Raw genomic sequence first — 18823 nt, 5'->3', positions numbered from 1 at the left:
AGATCTGGGTGTTCTTGTCCACCAGTCAATGAAGGCAAGCATGCAGGTACAGCAGGTCGTGAAGAAGGCTAATAGCATGCTGGCCTTCATAACAAGAGGAATTGAGTATAGAAGCAAAGAGGTGCTTCTGGAGCTGTACAGGGCCCTGGTGAGAGCACACCTGGAGTACTGTGTACAGTTCTGGTCTCCAAATTTGAGGAAAGACATTCTGGCTATTGAGGGAGTGCAGCGTAGGTTCACGAGGTCAATTCCTGGAATGGCAGGATTGCCTTACACGGAAAGACTGAAGCGACTGGGCTTGTATACCCTTGAGTTTAGAAGACTGAGAGGGGATCTGATTGAAACGTATAGGATTATGAAAGGATTGGACACTCTGGCAGGAAGAAACATATTTCCGCTGATGGGGGAGTGCCGAACCAGAGGACACAACTTAAAAATACGGGGTAGACCATTTAGGACAGAGATGAGGAGAAACTACTTCACCCAGAGAGTGGTGGCTGTGTGGAATGCTCTGCCCCAGAGGGCAGTGGAGGCCCAGTCTCTGGATTCATTTAAGAAAGAATTGGATAGAGCTCTTAAAGATAGTGGAGTCAAGGGTTATGGAGATAAGGCTGGAACAGGATACTGATTGGGAATGATTAACCATGATCATATTGAATAGCGGTGCAGGCTCGAAGGGCTGAATGGCCTACTCCTGCATCTATTGTCTATTGTCTATTGTCTAATATCTACTCGATTAGTGGTGCTGGAAGAGCACAGCAGTTCAGGCAGCATCCAACGAGCAGTGAAATCAACGTTTCGGGCAAAAGCCCTTCATCAGGAATAAAGGCAGTGAGCCTGAAGCATGGAGAGATAAGCTAGAGGAGGGTGGGGGTGGGGAGAGAGTAGCATAGAGTACAATGGGTGAGTGGGGGAGGAGATGAAGGTGATAGGTCAAGGAGGAGAGGGTGGAGTGGATAGGTGGAAAAGAAGATAGGCAGGTCGGACAAGTCAAGGAGACAGTAACTGAGCTGGAAGTTTGAAACTAGGGTGAGGTGGGGGAAGGGGAAATGAGGAAGCTGTTGAAGTCCACATTAATGCCCTGGGGTTGAAGTGTTCCGAGGCGGAAGATGAGGCATTCTTCCTCCAGGCGTCTGGTGGTGAGGGAGCGGCGGTGAAGGAGGCCCAGGACCTCCATGTCCTCGGCAGAGTGGGAGGGGGAGTTGAAATGTTGGGCCACGGGGCGGTTTGGTTGATTGGTGTGGGTGTCTCGGAGATGTTCCCTCTCAATGCCTACCCTGTCAAGTCTCCTCAAAATCTTGTATTTTTCAACTTCTTATTCTTCTGAATTCTGATGAATGAAAATCTAATTTGCTTAGCTGTTCTCAATAAGACAGCTGCTTTATCCTAGAAATCAACCAAGTGAATCTCTGTTGAACTGCCTCCAATGTCAATATATCCTTTCTTAAATATGGAGATTGAAACTATACACTATATTTCAGGTGTGATTTCATCGACACCCTGTACAGTTGCATCAAGACTTCCTGGCTATAAACTTCAACCTTTAGCAATAAAGACAAAAGTAGCATTTGTTGGTGTGCATGCTAACCTTTAGTGTTTCATGCACAACAGCATCCATATTCTGCTGTTTTGCAGTATCACTCCACTTAAATAATAGACTGCCTTTTGATTCTTTCTATGAAAATGCATGACCTCTCCTTTTTCTACATTAAACTCCAATTGCCAAGTTTTTGCCCTTTGTCCTGATCTATCAATATTCTCTTGCAGGTTTCATATGTCCTCACCTGACATGCCCTTCTAGCTATTTTTGTACCATCAGCAAATATGGATCCATTGCATCTGCTCCATCTTCCAAGTAATTAACATAAATCATGAGCTAATTGAGGCCCTTGTGCTAATCCATGTGACCCTCCTCTAGTCACATCTTTTGAACCTGAAAATGCCCCCTTAATTCCGACTCTCTTTTCTGTGTGTTAACCAATCCTCCATTCGTGCTAATACATGATCCCTGATACCATGACCTCCTATTGTTATGTGTTACAGTTGGTAAATATTTGGCAGGGACAATGTCAATTTAAGAATCAAGTCACTTGACCAGTGGTGAGTCATTCGTCATGTTCGTGGGCTTGCTCAGACTTGTCTTCTGCTTGTTCAGAGTGCACATTTATGGAATAAAACTTCCCTGTTACATTGCAATAATTGATGAGTTTGTGCATTCTTTAATCCTGTTCTGGAGCCAAGTAATGCTTAATATACAATACCTATCTCGTGCAAAAGCCTTTATGTAGCGCCTTATTGAATGCTGTTTGGAAATCTCAATGCTGTCTACCAGCTCCCCTTCATTATTGTGCTTGCTATACCTTCGATGATCTCTAGCAAACTGGTCAAGGATTATTTCTCTTTCTCAAAACTATGTTGATTTTGTTTGATTGCATTAAGAAATATCTTGCTATTTCTTCCTTAAAATAAACTCAGTTGTTTTCCCAATGACAGATGTTGGGCTAATTGACGTATACTTTCCTGCTTTCTGCCTCCCACCCTTCTTGAGCAGGAACATCACCTTAACTGCTTTCCAATCTGTTGGAACTCTCCAGAATCCAGTGAGTTCTGGAAAGCTTCCACCAATGTGCCACTATTTATGTAGCCTCTTCCTTTAAGACCCTTGAATGCAGTCCTGGTGACTTATCTGTCTTCGATCCCATTAGTTTTTCAAATACTTTGTCCTCTGTAATAGCGAGTGTTCTAAGTCCTTTTCTCCCATTAGACTTGCTTTCTAATCTTTGGGATGTTTATCGCATCCTCTACTGTGAAAACCGATACTACATGTTCGTTTAAATTATCTGTCATTTCACTATTTCCCCGTTATCAATTCTCCAGTTTCATCCTGTAAGCGTCCCACACTCATTTTAGCTCCTATTTGTTTATGTTTGTAGAAGCTGTTGCTGTTTGTTATTATATATCTTGCTAAGTTATTTTCCTAATCAATTTTATCCCTATTTATTAGCTCTTACAGTCATTCACTGCTGGTGCTTAAACAAATTCATAATCTTCTGGCCTACTACTACTTTTCACTTTTTTTGCTTTAGTTTGTGATTGGATATTTTCCTTGATCACTTTTGTTAACCATGGATAGTTCATCTTTCTCATTGAGTCCTCCTTTTGACTGGAAGTGTGCTAGGCATTATGAAATATGTGCTTAAGTATCTGCTACTGACCTCCTTCTTAATCTATCTTCTCATGATGTGGAGATGCCAGTGTTGGACTGGGGTGGACAGGATCAGAAGTCACACAATGCCAGGTTATGGTCCAACAGGTTTATTTGAAATCACAAACTTTCAGAGTGCTGCCCCTTCGTCACTTCACCTGACGAAGGGACAGCGCTCCGAAAACTTGTGATTTCCAATAAATCTGTTTGACTATAACTTGTTGACATGTGACTTTTGACTCTCTTTTCCCAGTTCACTTTAGACAACACTTACTTCACACCATTGTAGTTATCCTTATTTAAGGTGACGATATTGATTTGAGACCTGAATTGCTCGCCCTCTAACTAAATATAAAAGTCTGCCATGTTGTGATTGCTGCCTCCCAGAAGATCCTTAACTATGAGATCTATTAATCCTGTCTCATTACGTATTACTAGATCTTTAGCTTATTCCCAGTAAGTTTTGCAATGTACTGCTCTGTAAAATAATCCCTGATGCATATTCTATGTCACCCTTGTCCATCTGGTTTATCTAGTCATTATTCAGGTTAATATCATCCATGTCAGTTGTAGTATCCTACTTGGACAATTCAATTATTTGCTGATTTATACTTGGTCCAACAGTAAGGCGACTCCCATGAGTGACTTCTTTCCCTTGCTATTCCTTATTTCCAACAAACTGATTCTACATCACAATCTATTCTACCTATATTATTACTCTGTACTGCACTGACACTATCCTTTATTAATAGTGTTATCTCACCTCCTTTTCCTTTTGCTGATTTTACTGGAATGTTAAATTACCTTGAATATTGATTCTTAGTCTTTGTTATCCTGCTACTACGTCTCTGTTATAGCTGTCAAGTCATATTCACTTATTTCTATTTTCATGCTTATTTCAAAACTGCCACCCAGTAAAATAATTACTTCTTGCCCCTCTAGTCCTGAGACAGCACCAATTCTAAAATATATTTTGTCTGGCTCTAAAAGAGCTAACAGCTCTACTGTCTTTTCTTTCTATAACTATCTGCAGTGACAACAACAGCTACTGGTTATTGATCAAGTAGCTATGCTGATTTTTTTGTTCCTCTCTCGATTTTTCTTACATTGGCTGAGACGATGTATTTCGGCATAATCTGAGACCAATCCTGGGTTTTATTCAACTCTCCATGACTCAGCAGTGGAACACTTCTTTTGTCTTTCTCAGAATGTGGGTGTCACTGGCAAGGCCAGCATTTATTGCCCATTCCTAATTCCCTTCAGTGGTTTGCTAGGTAGTTTGAGGGCACTTCAAAGTCAACCACCTTGCTCTGGGCTTGGAGTCACAAGTATTCTGGAGTCAAGTCCTTCTGTGAAAGGCATTCGTGAGCCAATGGCCTTCAAAGGTCAGTGATAGTTCAACAGTTACCAATACTGAGATCAGCTTTTTATTCTCGACTTATTCATGGAATTCAAATTCCACCAGTTGTCATGATGGGCTTTTGCCTGAAATGTCGATTTTCCTGCTCCTCTGCTGCCTGACCTGCTATGCTTTTCCAGCACCACTCTAATCTAGACTCTGGTTTCCAGCATCTGCAGTCCTTGTTTTTACCTACTGGAATCACTCAGCCAATCAGGGAGTATCTATGGCAAAAACAAATTGGCATTTCGGGTTGAACTGGTCATCCAGTATTTTTAAAACAATTTTTAAACCAGCAGTGCTGTTGGTATTGCGTTTGCTCCCTTCATAAACTATTGAGTATTTCTATAATGTGACTTCAAATACAGTTCTCAAGCCAAGTGTGCTTCACTTTTCCCTGAGAAGTTTTAAATAACTTGTATACAAGTGGATATAATAAATATTTTAGATTTCAGATTTAAATTTAAAATGCAAATAGTCATTACTGTAGTACAATAAAACCCTGATGTATCATAAGATTAGGACAACATGTTTCTGGGGAAAAGTAGTATCAAAGCTTAATGTGGCTTGACTTTGAAGATGCATAACCACCTTCTTGCAAGTTGATCCTTGAATCATTGTTCCTATTCATCTTAGGCTACTGTAGATAAGTTGGTAAAGGAAAAGATGCCAAAAAAGACTGGTGGCTGGTGGTTCTCCTGGCGCAGAAAGAACTCTACAGTAAAGGAGGTATGCTTTCTTCTTTCTGTGTCTTTGTTTTGTCACTTCTTTCAAAAATAATAATGAAGCAACAACAAACCAGACAGAAGTAACATTTAATGATTAGGGTAGTAGTATTCTGTGGGCATCTGTTTGTAGTCATATTATATTTATGTATGATTTACACTTACTCTGAAATCATGCAGCTCTTGTGGGCAACTAATAATGACAACTGGATACTAGATTTCAGTTCATTAGAGAATGAATCTGTCCACAACGATTGTAAATGCACTATAAGAAAGATCTGCATAATAAAGAGATCTTTCCTATGAAATGTTGTTTTTGATGTGGGGTTGCATCTTATAAGATACGTTCATGGTAAAGACTAAAATTTAGCGGACATGGCCTTTGTAGTGGTTTTGATGTTGCCATCTTAGCTTTGGGCTTGTATAGAGTCTTGATACCGTGTGTTTGTTTTTAGCCAGAATCCAGTATCAAAAAAGGTGAAGGACAGAATGAAAGAAGTGAAAATAAACAAGCTAGCTTACTTGAAGGTTGCAGGTAATATTCAAACATTAACTTTTTTGTTTACAGCTATTCCAAAAGCTCTGTTAAAATAAGCTTCTTACCTAACACTCACTGAATCATTTGTTTCTAAGTGCCAATGATTACACGCTATATGTGGAGTAGAAATCAATATCTAAATGTTACTGGTTAGTTATGCTATCAGGGCAATGAAAACATCTTGTGTCGACATGTAACACCAGCAATTAAAACAAACTTATTCTGTGGTCTGTGGTCTGTGGTCTATTCCTAATGAAAAAACAATGCTGAGTTTATCTGCTCCATTACTTATGGTGATTACGCTTCCATCATGGGCTTCAGCTTTAACCTTATGTCAGTGAAAGGATGACTGTTAATGTTCATTTTAAGACAACGGATGAATTTGAGGGAAATAGAGTACCCATGATACTGCTGTACTTTGTCCTTGGTGTTAGAGAACATTGAACTGAGATGCTATTCAGATAGGTTGTGATACTCTGTATAATGTACATGCTATAGCCACAACAAGCCTGTGGTGAAAGATGTGGATATTGTGCTCTGATTTGAATGGTAATCTTAAATGTTCTTGAATTTCTTGATAATTATTGCAGCTACATCTATGTAGGTGATGTAGTGAGTATTGTAGGTGGTGAAAAAGCCTTGAGGAGTCAGGAAATGAACCACTAATTGCAGACCTATTGCACAAGAGGACTAACAGTTGGAAACCAGTTTATGTTAGTTCATAAATTACATCCCAAAATGGCACCAGGTATCGAGGTAGGTTAAACGCTAATGATTATGAGCAGTCAATTTGAAGCATGAAGCGAGTCAAAATGGAAATGATTTGTAGCCATATTTTGATTGCGAAATCTTTATGTTCTTTTGGGACATCTGAAAGGGCAAGGGATCTGTCTTGGGTTCTTGGATTTTGGGCATGTTTATTCTTGCTCTTGGCGAAGAATTAGATGTCCTATAACCAAGTTTGCTGGTTATCAAACCTTAGCTTGCAATCTTTGAGTTCAGGTGCTTGAACTAGTTGGTGTTTAAAGACAGAAAAGGATTTCATAGACTAGATAGAAACTTGTTCCTCTAATGGGGAAGTCCAGAACAATAAATTCTAAACTTAAAATTAAACAAAGGCTGTTTAAAATTCAAACTATAACAGCTGTTTTTTTTTGAATATTTTTATTGCTTTATCATTGATCTATGAACAGATCAAAGGAAGAGTTGACTTCTAGCGATGATGACTTCAATACCATCAAGGACCGTCCAAAGCCAGGTTCTAAATGTCGAGATTCACCTTGTCAGAGCAATACAGCTACCTACAAAAAATCCCTGAGGCTGTCCTCAGAAAAACTGGTAAGTAAATAGCTCTTCAAAATCTGTTTCAACTGTGTTATAACTTGAAACTGAAATAGGTTATGGATCAGTTTCCATATTTAATACTTGTTTATAACCTCGGATGTCACAGATTTGGGTGTCAGAGAATTTATATGATACCGTTCCTGATTTCAGGACATTACAAAATACTTCACAGCCAAATAAATAGTTTTTACGTGTTGTCAATGATGTGATTGATCATATAGTTTGGGAAAAGCAGCATCAAGTCTTATGCAACAATGCTCCACAAGCAACAGTGAGGTAAGTATCCAGGAAAAAAATGTCTAATGGTATTGGTTGAGAGTTAAATGCTCACAAACCCTTGGGAGATATCTTCTGTTCTCTTTAAAATTGGAACAAGGAATCTTGATTCAACTTTGATAATATACTCAAGTTCTGGAATAATTCCTTGTTGGTTGTTTCATTGGTGTAGTTTGGGAGAATTTTAAATACCTTGGCAGGAATGTGGAAACCAAAAGACAATATCAAGGATACTGGGTGAGATAGATCATCCTAGGACAGGAGATTAAAAAGTTAAATAAATGGGGTCAGAGTAAAGGGGAATGTAATAAATTTTAATCAGTATTACTGTGCATTTAAGTGAATGCACAGAGTATGGGAAAAAGGATTGGTGAATTTCAGGCATAAATTTCCATTTGGGTATGCTCTTGTGGCTTCTACAGACACCTGGCTCAAAGAAGGGCTGGACCGAGTGTGAATATTCCTGAACATGGTTTGGATATATTCTGTTGAAAGAGAAAGTTGGAACAAGCAAATCCAGAGCTCACTGGATGATGAAGGAGACAGAATTTAAGATAAGCAAGAAAAGGTGTGCTTGTGAGTATTGTCACGTAGAAAATACAACTGAGAACGAGTTTGAACACAGAAGATTCAGAAGAGAGGCGAGAAAGCAAATGAGAAGCCGAGAGTCATTTTGTAAAGAGACTGGCAGCTAACTTAAAGCGAATCCCAAAGTCATAGAGTCATAGAGATGTACAGCATGGAATCAGGCCCTTTGGTCCATGCCGACCAGATATGCCAACCCAATCTAGTCCCACCTGCCAGTACCCGGCCCATATCCTTCCAAACCCTTCCTATTCATATACCCATCCAAATGCCTCTTAAATGTTGCAATTGTACCAGCCTCCACCACTTCCTCTGGCAGCTCATTCCATACACGTACCACCCTCTGCGTGAAAAAGTTGCCCCTTAGGTGTCTTTTATATCTTCCCCTCTCACCTTAAACCTATGCCCTCTAGTTCTGGACTCCCTGACCCCAGGGAAAAGACTTTGCCTATTTCCCCTATCCATCCCCTCATAATTTTGTAAACCTCTATAAGGTCACCCCTCAGCCTCCGATGCTCCAGGGAAAACAGCCCCAACCTGTTCAGCCTCTTCCGATAGCTCAAATCCTCCAACCCTGGCAACATCCTTGTAAATCTTTGTCTGAAACCTTTCAAGTTTCACAACATCTTTCCGAAAGGAAGGAGACCAGAATTGCACGCAATATTCCATAAGTGGCCTAACCAATGTCCTGTACAGCCGCAACATGACTTCCCGATTCCTGTACTCAATACTCTGACCAATAAAGGAAAGCATACCAAACGCCTTCTTCACTATCCTATCTACCTGCGACTCCACTTTCAAGGAGCTATGAACCTGCACTCCAAGGTCTCTTTGTTCAGCAACACTCCCTAGGACCTTACCATTAAGTGTATAAGTCCTGCTAAGATTTGCTTTCCCAAAATGCAGCACCTCTCATTTATCTGAATTAAACTCCATTTGCCACTTCTCAGCCCATTGGCCCATCTGGTCAAGATCCTGCTGTAACCTGAGGTAACCCTCTTTGCTGTTCACTACACCTCCAATTTTGGTGTCATCTGCACACTTACTAACTGTACCTCTTATGCTCGCATCCAAATCATTTATGTAAATGACAAAAAGTAGAGGACTCCGCATGGATCCTTGTGGCACTCCACTGGTTACAGGCCTCCAGTCTGAAAAACAATCCTCCATCACCACCCTTTGTCTTCTACCTTTGAGCCAGTTCCGTATCCAAATGGCTAGTTCTCCCTGTATTCCATGAGATCTAACCTTGCTAATCAGTCTCCCATGGGGAACCTTGTCGAGCGCCTTACTGAAGTCCATATAGATCACATCTACCGCTCTGCCCTCGTCTATCATCTTTGTTACTTCCTCAAAAAACTCAATCAAGTTTGTGAGACATGATTTCCCACACACAAAGCCATGTTGACTATCCTGAGTCAGTCCTTGCCTTTCCAATTACATGTACATCCTTTCCCTCAGGATTCCCTCCAACAGCTTGCCACCACCGAGGTCAGGCTCACTGGTCTATAGTTCCCTGGCTTGTCCTTACCGCCCTCCTTAAACAGTGGCACCACGTTTGCCAACCTCCAGTCTTCCGGCACCTCATCTGTGACTATCGATGATACAAATATCTCAGCAAGAGGCCCAGCAATCACTTCTCTAGCTTCCTACAGAGCTCTTGGGTACACCTGATCAGGTCCTGGTGATTTATCCACCTTTATCCATTTCAAGACATCCAGCACTTCCTCCTCTGTAACCTGGACATTTTGCAAGATGTCACCATCTATTTCCCTACAGTCTATATCTTCCATATCCTTTGCAAAATATTCATTTAGTATCTCCCCCATTCCGTTTATCCTTAATGTATTTGTAAAAATCCTTTGGATTCTCCTTAATTCTGTTTGCCAAAGCTATCTCATGTCCCATTTTTGCCCTCCTGATTTCCCTCTTAAGTATACTCCTACTGCCTTTATACTCTTCTAAGGATTCAATCGATCTATCCTGTCTATATCTTACGTATGCTTCCTTCTTTTTCTTAACCAAGCCCTCAATTTCTTTAGTTATCCAGCATTTCCTGTACCTACCAGCCTTTCCTTTCACCCTGACAGGAATATACTTTTTCTGGATTCTCGTTATCTAATTTCTGAAAGCTTCCCATTTTCCAGGCATCCCTTTGTCTGTGAACGTCTGCCTCCAATCAGCTTTCGAAAATTCTTCGAGATAAAAACAATGACTGCAGATGCTGGAAACCAGATTTATCTCTGACACCTCCCTCCCCTTCCTGGACCTCTCCATCTCCATTAATGCCGACTGACTTGACACTGACATTTTTTACAAACCCACCGACTCCCACAGCTACCTGGATTACACCTCTTCCCACCCTACCTCTTGCAAAAATGCCATCCCGTATTCCCAATTCCTCCGCCTCCGCCGGATCTGCTCCCAGGAGGACCAGTTCCACCACAGAACACACCAGATGGCCTCCTTCTTTAGAGACCGCAATTTCCCTTCCCACGTGGTTAAAGATGCCATCCAACGCATCTCGTCTACATCCCGCACCTCCGCCCTCAGACCCCACCCCTCCAACCGTAACAAGGACAGAACGCCCCTGGTGCTCACCTTCCACCCTACCAACCTTCGCATAAACCAAATCATCCGCCGACATTTCCGCCACCTCCAAACAGACCTCACTACCAGGGATATATTTCCCTCCCCACCCCTTTCCGCCTTCTGCAAAGACCGTTCCCTCCATGATTACCTGGTCAGGTCCACGCCCCCAAACAACCCACCCTCCAATCCTGGCACTTTCCCCTGCCACCACAGGAACTGTAAAACCTGCGCCCACACCTCCTCCCTCACCTCTATCCAAGGCCCTAAAGGAACCTTCCACATCCATCAAAGCTTTACTTGCACATCCACTAATATCATTTATTGTATCCATTGCTCCCGATGTGGTCTCCTCTACATTGGGGAGACTGGGCGCCTCCTAGCAGAGCGCTTTAGGGAACATCTCCGGGACACCCACACCAATCAACCACACCACCCCGTGGCCCAACATTTCAACTCCCCCTCTCACTCTGCCGAGGACATGGAGGTCCTGGGCCTCCTTCACTGCCGCTCCCTCACCACCAGACGCCTGGAGGAAGAACGCCTCATCTTCCGCCTCGGAACACTTCAACCCCAGGGCATCAATGTGGACTTCAACAGTTTCCTCATTTCCCCTTCCCCCACCTCACCCTAGTTCTAAACTTCCAGCTCAGTAACTGTCCCCATGACTTGTCCTACCTGCCTGTCTTCTTTTCCACCTATCCACTCCACCCTCTCCTCCTTGACCTATCACCTTCATCCCCTCCCCCACTCACCCATTGTACTCTATGCTACTTTCTCCCCACCCCCACCCTCCTCTAGCTTATCTCTCCACGCTTCAGGCTCACTGCCTTTATTCCTGATGAAGGGCTTTTGCCCAAAACGTTGATTTTGCTGCTTGTTGGATGCTGCCTGAACTGCTGTGCTCTTCCAGCACCACTAATCCAGAATTTCAAAAATTCTTGCCTAATACCATCAAAATTGGCCTTTTTCCAATTTAAAATTTCAACTTTTAGATCTGGTCTATCCTTTCCCATCACTATTTTAAAACTAATAGAATTATGGTCACTGTGGTAATAGGAAAATGGTCATAAAAAGAAAAGTCTGCACAATTTGGGATCAAAAAGGAGAATTCCCATGGAGGGAGAAGACCATAGCTGAGATGTTAAATTATTACTTTGCATCCATCTTTGCCATGGACGATGCTGCTGCACAGGCTATGGATAAAGCTGTTCTGGACGAGGCCAGACCACTCATAACATTCTTAAACAGGCAGCCCAGACCATAAGTTTGCTATTTGTTTTGGTATGTTGCAGTGAAAATTACCTGGAGTAAGTTTGCTAGGTTGACTACCAGGTTCTAAAACAGACAAAAATTTATTCAAAAAATTATTGAATGAAACACAAAGGACAGAAAGTAGAATACCCACAGAACTCAGACTATCCCAAACTAGAATTAATAATGCTGTTCCGAATATAAACAAGAGTCCCAATAAGCAAACCCCTTAAACGTAGAGCAAAAAATGGGTTGAAGTTAGAAGGGCAGACGGAGAGACAGTGTCTAGCAGCCTGTTTCCACACAGCTTCACTGCTGCACTGACTCAAACAAGATTCCAGTTTTCAGGATTGACCACTCCCATTTCATAATACAGGTCACTTCTGAGCATAAAAGCTTTGGCCTAAAGTCTCATCTGTTTACGTGTAAGCAAAAGGCAATTTAACCCCTTTCATCTCTGTACCAAACCAGTCAATTTGGACCCCTCTTTACGACCCCTCTGGGAAAAAAAAACAAGCACACAGTATCCTTGAGAAAACGAACAGCTTTTAGAAAAAAGGACCAGCTTTGTGACAAAGCAAAATTAATATAGTCAGTACAATTGATAAGGAAGAGGAAACCTTTCTACTTAAATTTGGTCATGCACCAAGACCAAGTGAGATGCACCCAATGTTGGATATGAGAGGAAATGCATCCAAGGAATATGAGGAATGTGAAAGTAGAAACTGCAGAGGCATTGCTGTAAGACTTCAGGCTTTCTTAGATTCATGGGTGGAGGCAGAGGACTGGGGAACTGCAAAAGTTACATCCTTGTTCATTTAAAGACTGTTGAAATAAGGTGCTGTATGGCAGTCAGCTTAACTTCACTTGTCACAGAGCTGAACCTTTATGGGCAGCTTTCTTTCTCGGTAGCAGTGATGCTAGTGCTTCACTCCTGACTTCAAAGTCCTACTTGGAGTGAACCAACAGTACTTAATTTTACAGTGTTGAATTATTCTCCATATATTTGTTTGCCTCCTTTTTAGAAAAGTTTAAATCTGAAGGATGGCCCAAATAATGCAGTGTTCAGTGTGACAACTCAATATCAGGGAACCTGTCGATGTGAAGGAACCATTTACCTCTGGAACTGGGATGATAAAGTTATTATATCTGACATCGATGGCACAATTACAAAGTAAGTTTGTCTGTACCTCTAATTATTTTTTTTCTGAAATCTCTTTTATACTAAAAGAATGCAGAACTTAATTGGAAGCCAGGGCTAAAAAAGACTAATGTCTTTTTTTCTTCGCTTTTCATGGTAACGTGAATTAAATTTGCCCCTTTCTGTGCCGAGAAAAATGTTCATGAACAGTATTCAGAGATTTGCAAAATATAATGATTACCTGCCTGTACCAATGGAGAAGTATAGTGATGCCTACATAACTGTACATTTTGGTTTATTGTACACTTATGAATCCTGATTCTTTTGTCTCCTACTGCAAGGTCAACGCTGGTTTAAAATGTGTAAAGTAAATGCATAGATTTTCATAGCTATAAACTGACTGTGCACTCATCTAAACATATGGATTCTTGTTCTGTCAGCCCAATGTCTCATGAAGAAAAAGAAAACGTATCTCCGATACTTCGTACTAAATTATGAGCATATGTGGGATGTTGATATTCTAATTATATGAAAATAAAGGAGAGAGTTAAAAGAGACAAAGATGAAGTGATATTTTGAAAATCTCTAATACTGAGGTCTGAAGGGATGAAAATTTTCAAGTACCTTTTCATTGCCAAGAATGTTGTTTAACAGAACTCAAGACAATATGGTAAAAGGTGTGTTAATAAGGTGATTAAAAATCTAATGGGTTACTTGAAGTTAGAAATAAGAGGCATAGAATATCAAAACCATTAGATCATCTTAGAATTTTATAAACCATTGGTTAGGCCTGAGCTGAAACACTACAGGCAACTACCTGTACTTATACCTATACCTATACTTAAGATCTAAAAGGCTTAGAAAAGGGGCACTGAAGGATGCTGTCAGAACTAAGGGACTTCAGTTATGAAGAGAGATTGGAGAGATTGCGAATGGCCTCCTTGGAGCAGATAGCTTAGGTAACCCAGTAAAGCTTTACTGGATAATCAGAGGTTTTGATAGATTAAGTAGGGAACGTATAAAATCTCCTGGCGAGTGAGTCAATAACTGGAGTTCAAATTCCTTAGAAAAAGATTTAGAGGAGAGGAGATGGGAAATCCCTCAGACTGCTTGTATTCAGGATCTGCTAAAAAAGGTGGTAAAAGCTAATTCTATACTTTCTTTAAAAAGGAGATAGGCAGAAAGTTATAATATGAACAGAAGGTGAGGAGTTTGGAACAAACAGGACTGTTGTCTCAAAGAATCAGCAAATGAACTACTAATCAAATGGCTCCTTTTGTTTGTGACTCTATGGAAGTCATTTGTTAGTTTTGGACATATCAGTAAAATACACAATTTTCCTTTTAACAGTAGTTCGGAGTGATACTGCTGCTGGACATTCTATTATGGAATAGAAATTAATCTAGGATGATGTCAGGTCAGTTGCCAGTTTTATACAGTGCCTGAACTGATAGAACTGAATTTCAAACACTGTGTATAACGGGCAGCTGATCCAATATCCACAGTTGCTGAACAGCCCAAGGCTTTTTTTGCCCCATATTTTTTCAACCCAAGTATAAATTAATTCTAAATTCCCAATTGTCCACTTTGGAGAACATTCCGCCTTGGGCCTTATCAACATGTATACTTGTACTTTGAGCCACATGTTTTGAATTTGGATGCTATTGAGCCATTCTTTAGTGAACTATGAACTTTGTATGTTTAATACCAATTATTATTTGTGTATTTCCAGATCTGATGCTTTAGGGCACATTTTGCCACAGCTGGGGAAAGATTGGACCCACCAGGGCATTGCAAAACTCTACCATAAGATACATCAGTATGTACTTTCTTCTGTTTTAAATTGTGAAAAGGTGCTTCTTGTTGACCCATATTGTTTTGTCTCATTGAACAGCAGTTCTTCTTGAAGTATAGCTTCATAGATATTGTTGGTTCACCTGTGTTTTGAGCTTTCAAATGCAATATGTATTCACCAGGACTGCCTATTTGCACCTCTACAACATTTCCCATTACCTTTGCCATGGCCCATCTGCTGCTCAAACACTCATATATTCCTTTCTTTTTGTTTAAATTTCAACTATTTCAAGAATTTCCTGATTGGTCTGTAATTTTCCATCCTTTATGACTTTGAATTAATCCAAATATCTTTGACTTCTATTCTGACTTTCACTAAATCCCATTCTCCCATTATTCTGGTGTTCACTGACCTGCATCAGCTCATGGTTAAGCGATGCCTCCAGGTTAAAATCCTCATCTTTATTTTTGCATCCCACTATGTCCTTACTCTTTTTCTCTCTCTCTCTCTCTCTCTCTCTCTCTCTCTCTCTCTCTCTGTCTCTTTCTGTGTGTGTGTGAAAACTCCTCTAGCTCTACAACCTCTGGGATATCTGTTTTTCCTATTCTGGTTTAATGAGCATTTACTGTTTTCTAGGTTGCACGATGGTTGAATTATTTTCTTAGTTGCATCACTTGTGCTGTTAACCACCTTGCTCCTAAGCTCTGCAATTCCCTCTTCAACTTTAGGTCACTGCTCAAAATGTGCCTCTTTTCTCAAGCTTTTGGTCATATGAGTTGGGGTGGCACGATGGCTCAGTGGTTAACACTGTTTCCTCACAGCACCAGGGGCACTGGTTTGATTCCAGCCTCAGGTGACTGTGGGATGTTTTCATATTCTCCCTGTGTCTGCGTGGGGTTCCTCCCAAAATTCAAAGATGTGCAGGTTAGGTGGATTGGCCATGGAAAATGCAGGGTTGCAGGGATAGCTTAGGGCAGTGGATTGCTGTTTGGAAGGGTGGTGTACACTGGATGGGCTAAATGGTCTGCCTCCACACTGTAGAGATTCTATGATTTCTATATGTCTAATTTTTCCTTATCCTTGACTTGTCATTTTTTAAACAGAATGGTGACTTGCCCAACCCTTTCCAGACTCAGTTTGGTTGTCTTCAGTTTTAAGTTGCGGGTATCAGGGATTTTTTTCAAAAGTTGGTTGGGCATTCTTTGAATATGCAGATTTGTTTTAGCAACTTCTATTATTTTTAAAATGTATTATTTTGGAGGCTGTCTATTATTTCAACTTGAGATTGGAGAGAGGGCGAAGTGGTGTATTCCTCGCCAGGCAAGTCTTCTGAGACAGCAGCCAGAACAATAAATGAGCTGGTATCAGTGTAAAAACATTATTTTCAGTTTATGTAATTTGAATCATAAAGGGTACAATTTAATTAGGAACTCATCAGTGCACAGGGACAAAATTTGTTGTAAACTCAGACTTTGGCTTAAAAATTGTTGGACTCTTGCTAATTGTGCAGATGTTAATTTAATTCATTGTCTGATAACGTGCTGACATTTAAATACAGACGAACCTTGATTATCCGAACGAGATGGATGGGCATCATTTTGTTCGGATAATCGATTATTCGATTCAATGCTTCTGGGGCTCTGAGTTTTCTGAAGTTTCCTTTTTCCTCACTGTGCCTGCCTTGCTTCCGCTTTCTGTCAGAGTTTGTTTCTGAGCAGGCACACACTTGTTCAGCACTGCTGAAACTCCACCCCCCCCCATCCCCCTAGCCCAATCAGTTCAATGAGATTGACAAAGCGAGCACTTATAGAGTCATAGAGATGTACAGCATGGAAGCAGACCCTTTGGTCCAACCCATCCATGCTGACTAGATATCCCAACCCAACTCCCTGTTCAGGAGACTAGGCGGCAGTAGCACACGGCATGCGAGCCTCCATCCCCACCCCGTCCAACACTGTCCCCTCAACCCCAACCCCGACACCCCCCCCCCCCCCCCAACCCCACCTCCGACTGGCACCCCCCAACTCATCCGACCCCCCCCCGCCACCAATCCTGCCTCCCATCTGCCCCCCCCCCCCAACCCATACACACCCCCTAACCCATCCGCTCCTCACCCCCCCACCTCATCTAACACTGTGCCCCCCAACCCTGTCCCCATCTGGCCCTGTACGACACCCAACCCTGCCCCGTCTGGCCCCTCCCAATCACGCCCCCATTGTCTGGCCAGCTACCCGTCTGCACAGGACAATGTTGGCGAGATTATCTGGGGAAGGGAGGTACAGCATACACCCCTGTGTAGAACTCCAGGGAAAGTGTGCGTTGAGAGAGAGTGAGGGGGCTAGAGGTCAGTCATTTCAAGACGGTGCCTGGGCTCCCATCGATACCCAGGACTATTCTTGGCTGCATTTCAAGAAGCCGAGTTCGTTTTTAATCACTGTTAACAAAAGGCGCAATCAGTGTTGGAAACACCTCTTTGATGTAGTGTTTCTATTGGGACCTCGATCTTCTTCGGGTAATCCGATATTTGGATAATTGATATCCTGATAATCGATGTTCCTCTGTATAGCTGAATTTTTTAAGTTAGTTGACCGTGAGCTTTGAGAAATTTTGTTTGCCATGTATATTTTTAGATTCACCACCAGGTGGTGTGAAATATTTTACATGATCATATTACAATTTTGTTTTTTCTATAGTTTCAACTATTTTGTATAGAGATTTAAGAATAGTTTATATTTTGCATTTTTTATGGGATTCCTAACATGCTTAAATGACAATTTTGATCAATAATTTGAGTACAGGATGTCTTATTCTGAAAATATTTTGATTTCTTGTCTAAAAATAAAGAAGCAACAAAAAGGTTTGCTTTGTAAGCTAAAAGACTCTATTTTCAGCCAATCAGTAGGAAATTTACAGGTCGTTCTGTTGTAACGCGCATTTCGACAACATGAATTCGCTATAACGCGATTGATGACTTGATGTTGTTTGGATAATGCAAACATTCTGCTGAACGGGTATAGTGATTTTCCCTTTGTGATTGTCTTCAGCGCGATTTTCTGTAGTGATTCTCTATAGTGTAAGCTCGCAGAGGAACTTAACTGTCATGTTGTAGCACAATGACCTATAGTTTGGAGGTTTTACAAATGTATTTAAGTAACATCAGTAAATAATCAAGCATCAGTAAATCAACAGTTGTGAAGAAGAGCCAGATTGGACATGGATGTTAATTCTGTTTCTACATCTACTTATAAGTATGTATCATCTGGCAATTAGATGTTTAAAAAAAAGAAACTGAAAAGCTGGGAAATCCCAATTCAAACTGCCCAATTTAAATTAACCAGAAAGCTGTGTTCACTTCACTTTGAGATAGTTTCTCATTTAAACTTCTCTGTTGCATTACAATGTGACAATTGTGATTATCTTTTGTTTTCATGAGATATGGGCATCCCTGGGAAAGCTAACATCTATTCCTAGTTGCCCTTGAAGAGATGGTGATGTGCTGCTTTCTTGAATCACTGTAGGTATGAGTTGTAGGATTACCTGCCAAAAGAGCGGTTAGAGATAGAACTTCAGGATTTTGACCTTGTGGCATTGAAAGGACAGTAAGTATGTTGGTTGTATGGCCTGGAGAGGTGCTTGGATATGGTAGTATTCCCATCTTCCACTCATGCTCCTCTTCTCACTAGTAGAGGTCACACATCTACAAGGTCCTGTTGATGGAGTCTTGGTGGGTTACTGCATTGCTTTTTGTAGATAATAATCGGTGGTCATTGTGCACCAGTGATGGAGGGAGAAAATATTTAAGATGGTGAATGAGGTGTCAATCCAGCTTTATATTAAGTGATTTTTTAAATGTTTATTTTAATATTACAATGTCTATTAATATGTATTTTAATATTACGATGACTGTTACCATGAGTATGTGGTGAGGTTGAAATAGCTTAATGATAATTTTAATAGTTAATACTTGATTTT

The 18823-nt window shown here is 41.0% G+C and overlaps 1 protein-coding gene across 2 annotated transcripts in view; it reads left to right on the top strand.

The window, feature by feature from the left end:
• LOC140462939 (phosphatidate phosphatase LPIN2-like) overlaps positions 1–18823 on the top strand; it is a 91895-nt gene that overhangs the window by 61035 nt on the left and 12037 nt on the right. For both annotated transcript variants that reach the window (XM_072556449.1, XM_072556448.1), the window contains exons 12-16: positions 5241–5333; positions 5785–5864; positions 7061–7205; positions 12941–13089; positions 14789–14875. In XM_072556449.1, coding sequence (XP_072412550.1) covers positions 5241–5333; positions 5785–5864; positions 7061–7205; positions 12941–13089; positions 14789–14875 — 554 coding nt within the window. The remainder of the gene's footprint in view (positions 1–5240; positions 5334–5784; positions 5865–7060; positions 7206–12940; positions 13090–14788; positions 14876–18823) is intronic.

This window comes from Chiloscyllium punctatum, chromosome 37, assembly GCF_047496795.1.
Source record: "Chiloscyllium punctatum isolate Juve2018m chromosome 37, sChiPun1.3, whole genome shotgun sequence".
NCBI classification, from domain to species: Eukaryota; Metazoa; Chordata; class Chondrichthyes; order Orectolobiformes; family Hemiscylliidae; genus Chiloscyllium; species Chiloscyllium punctatum.
This window is presented reverse-complemented; position numbering and strand designations above follow the sequence as displayed.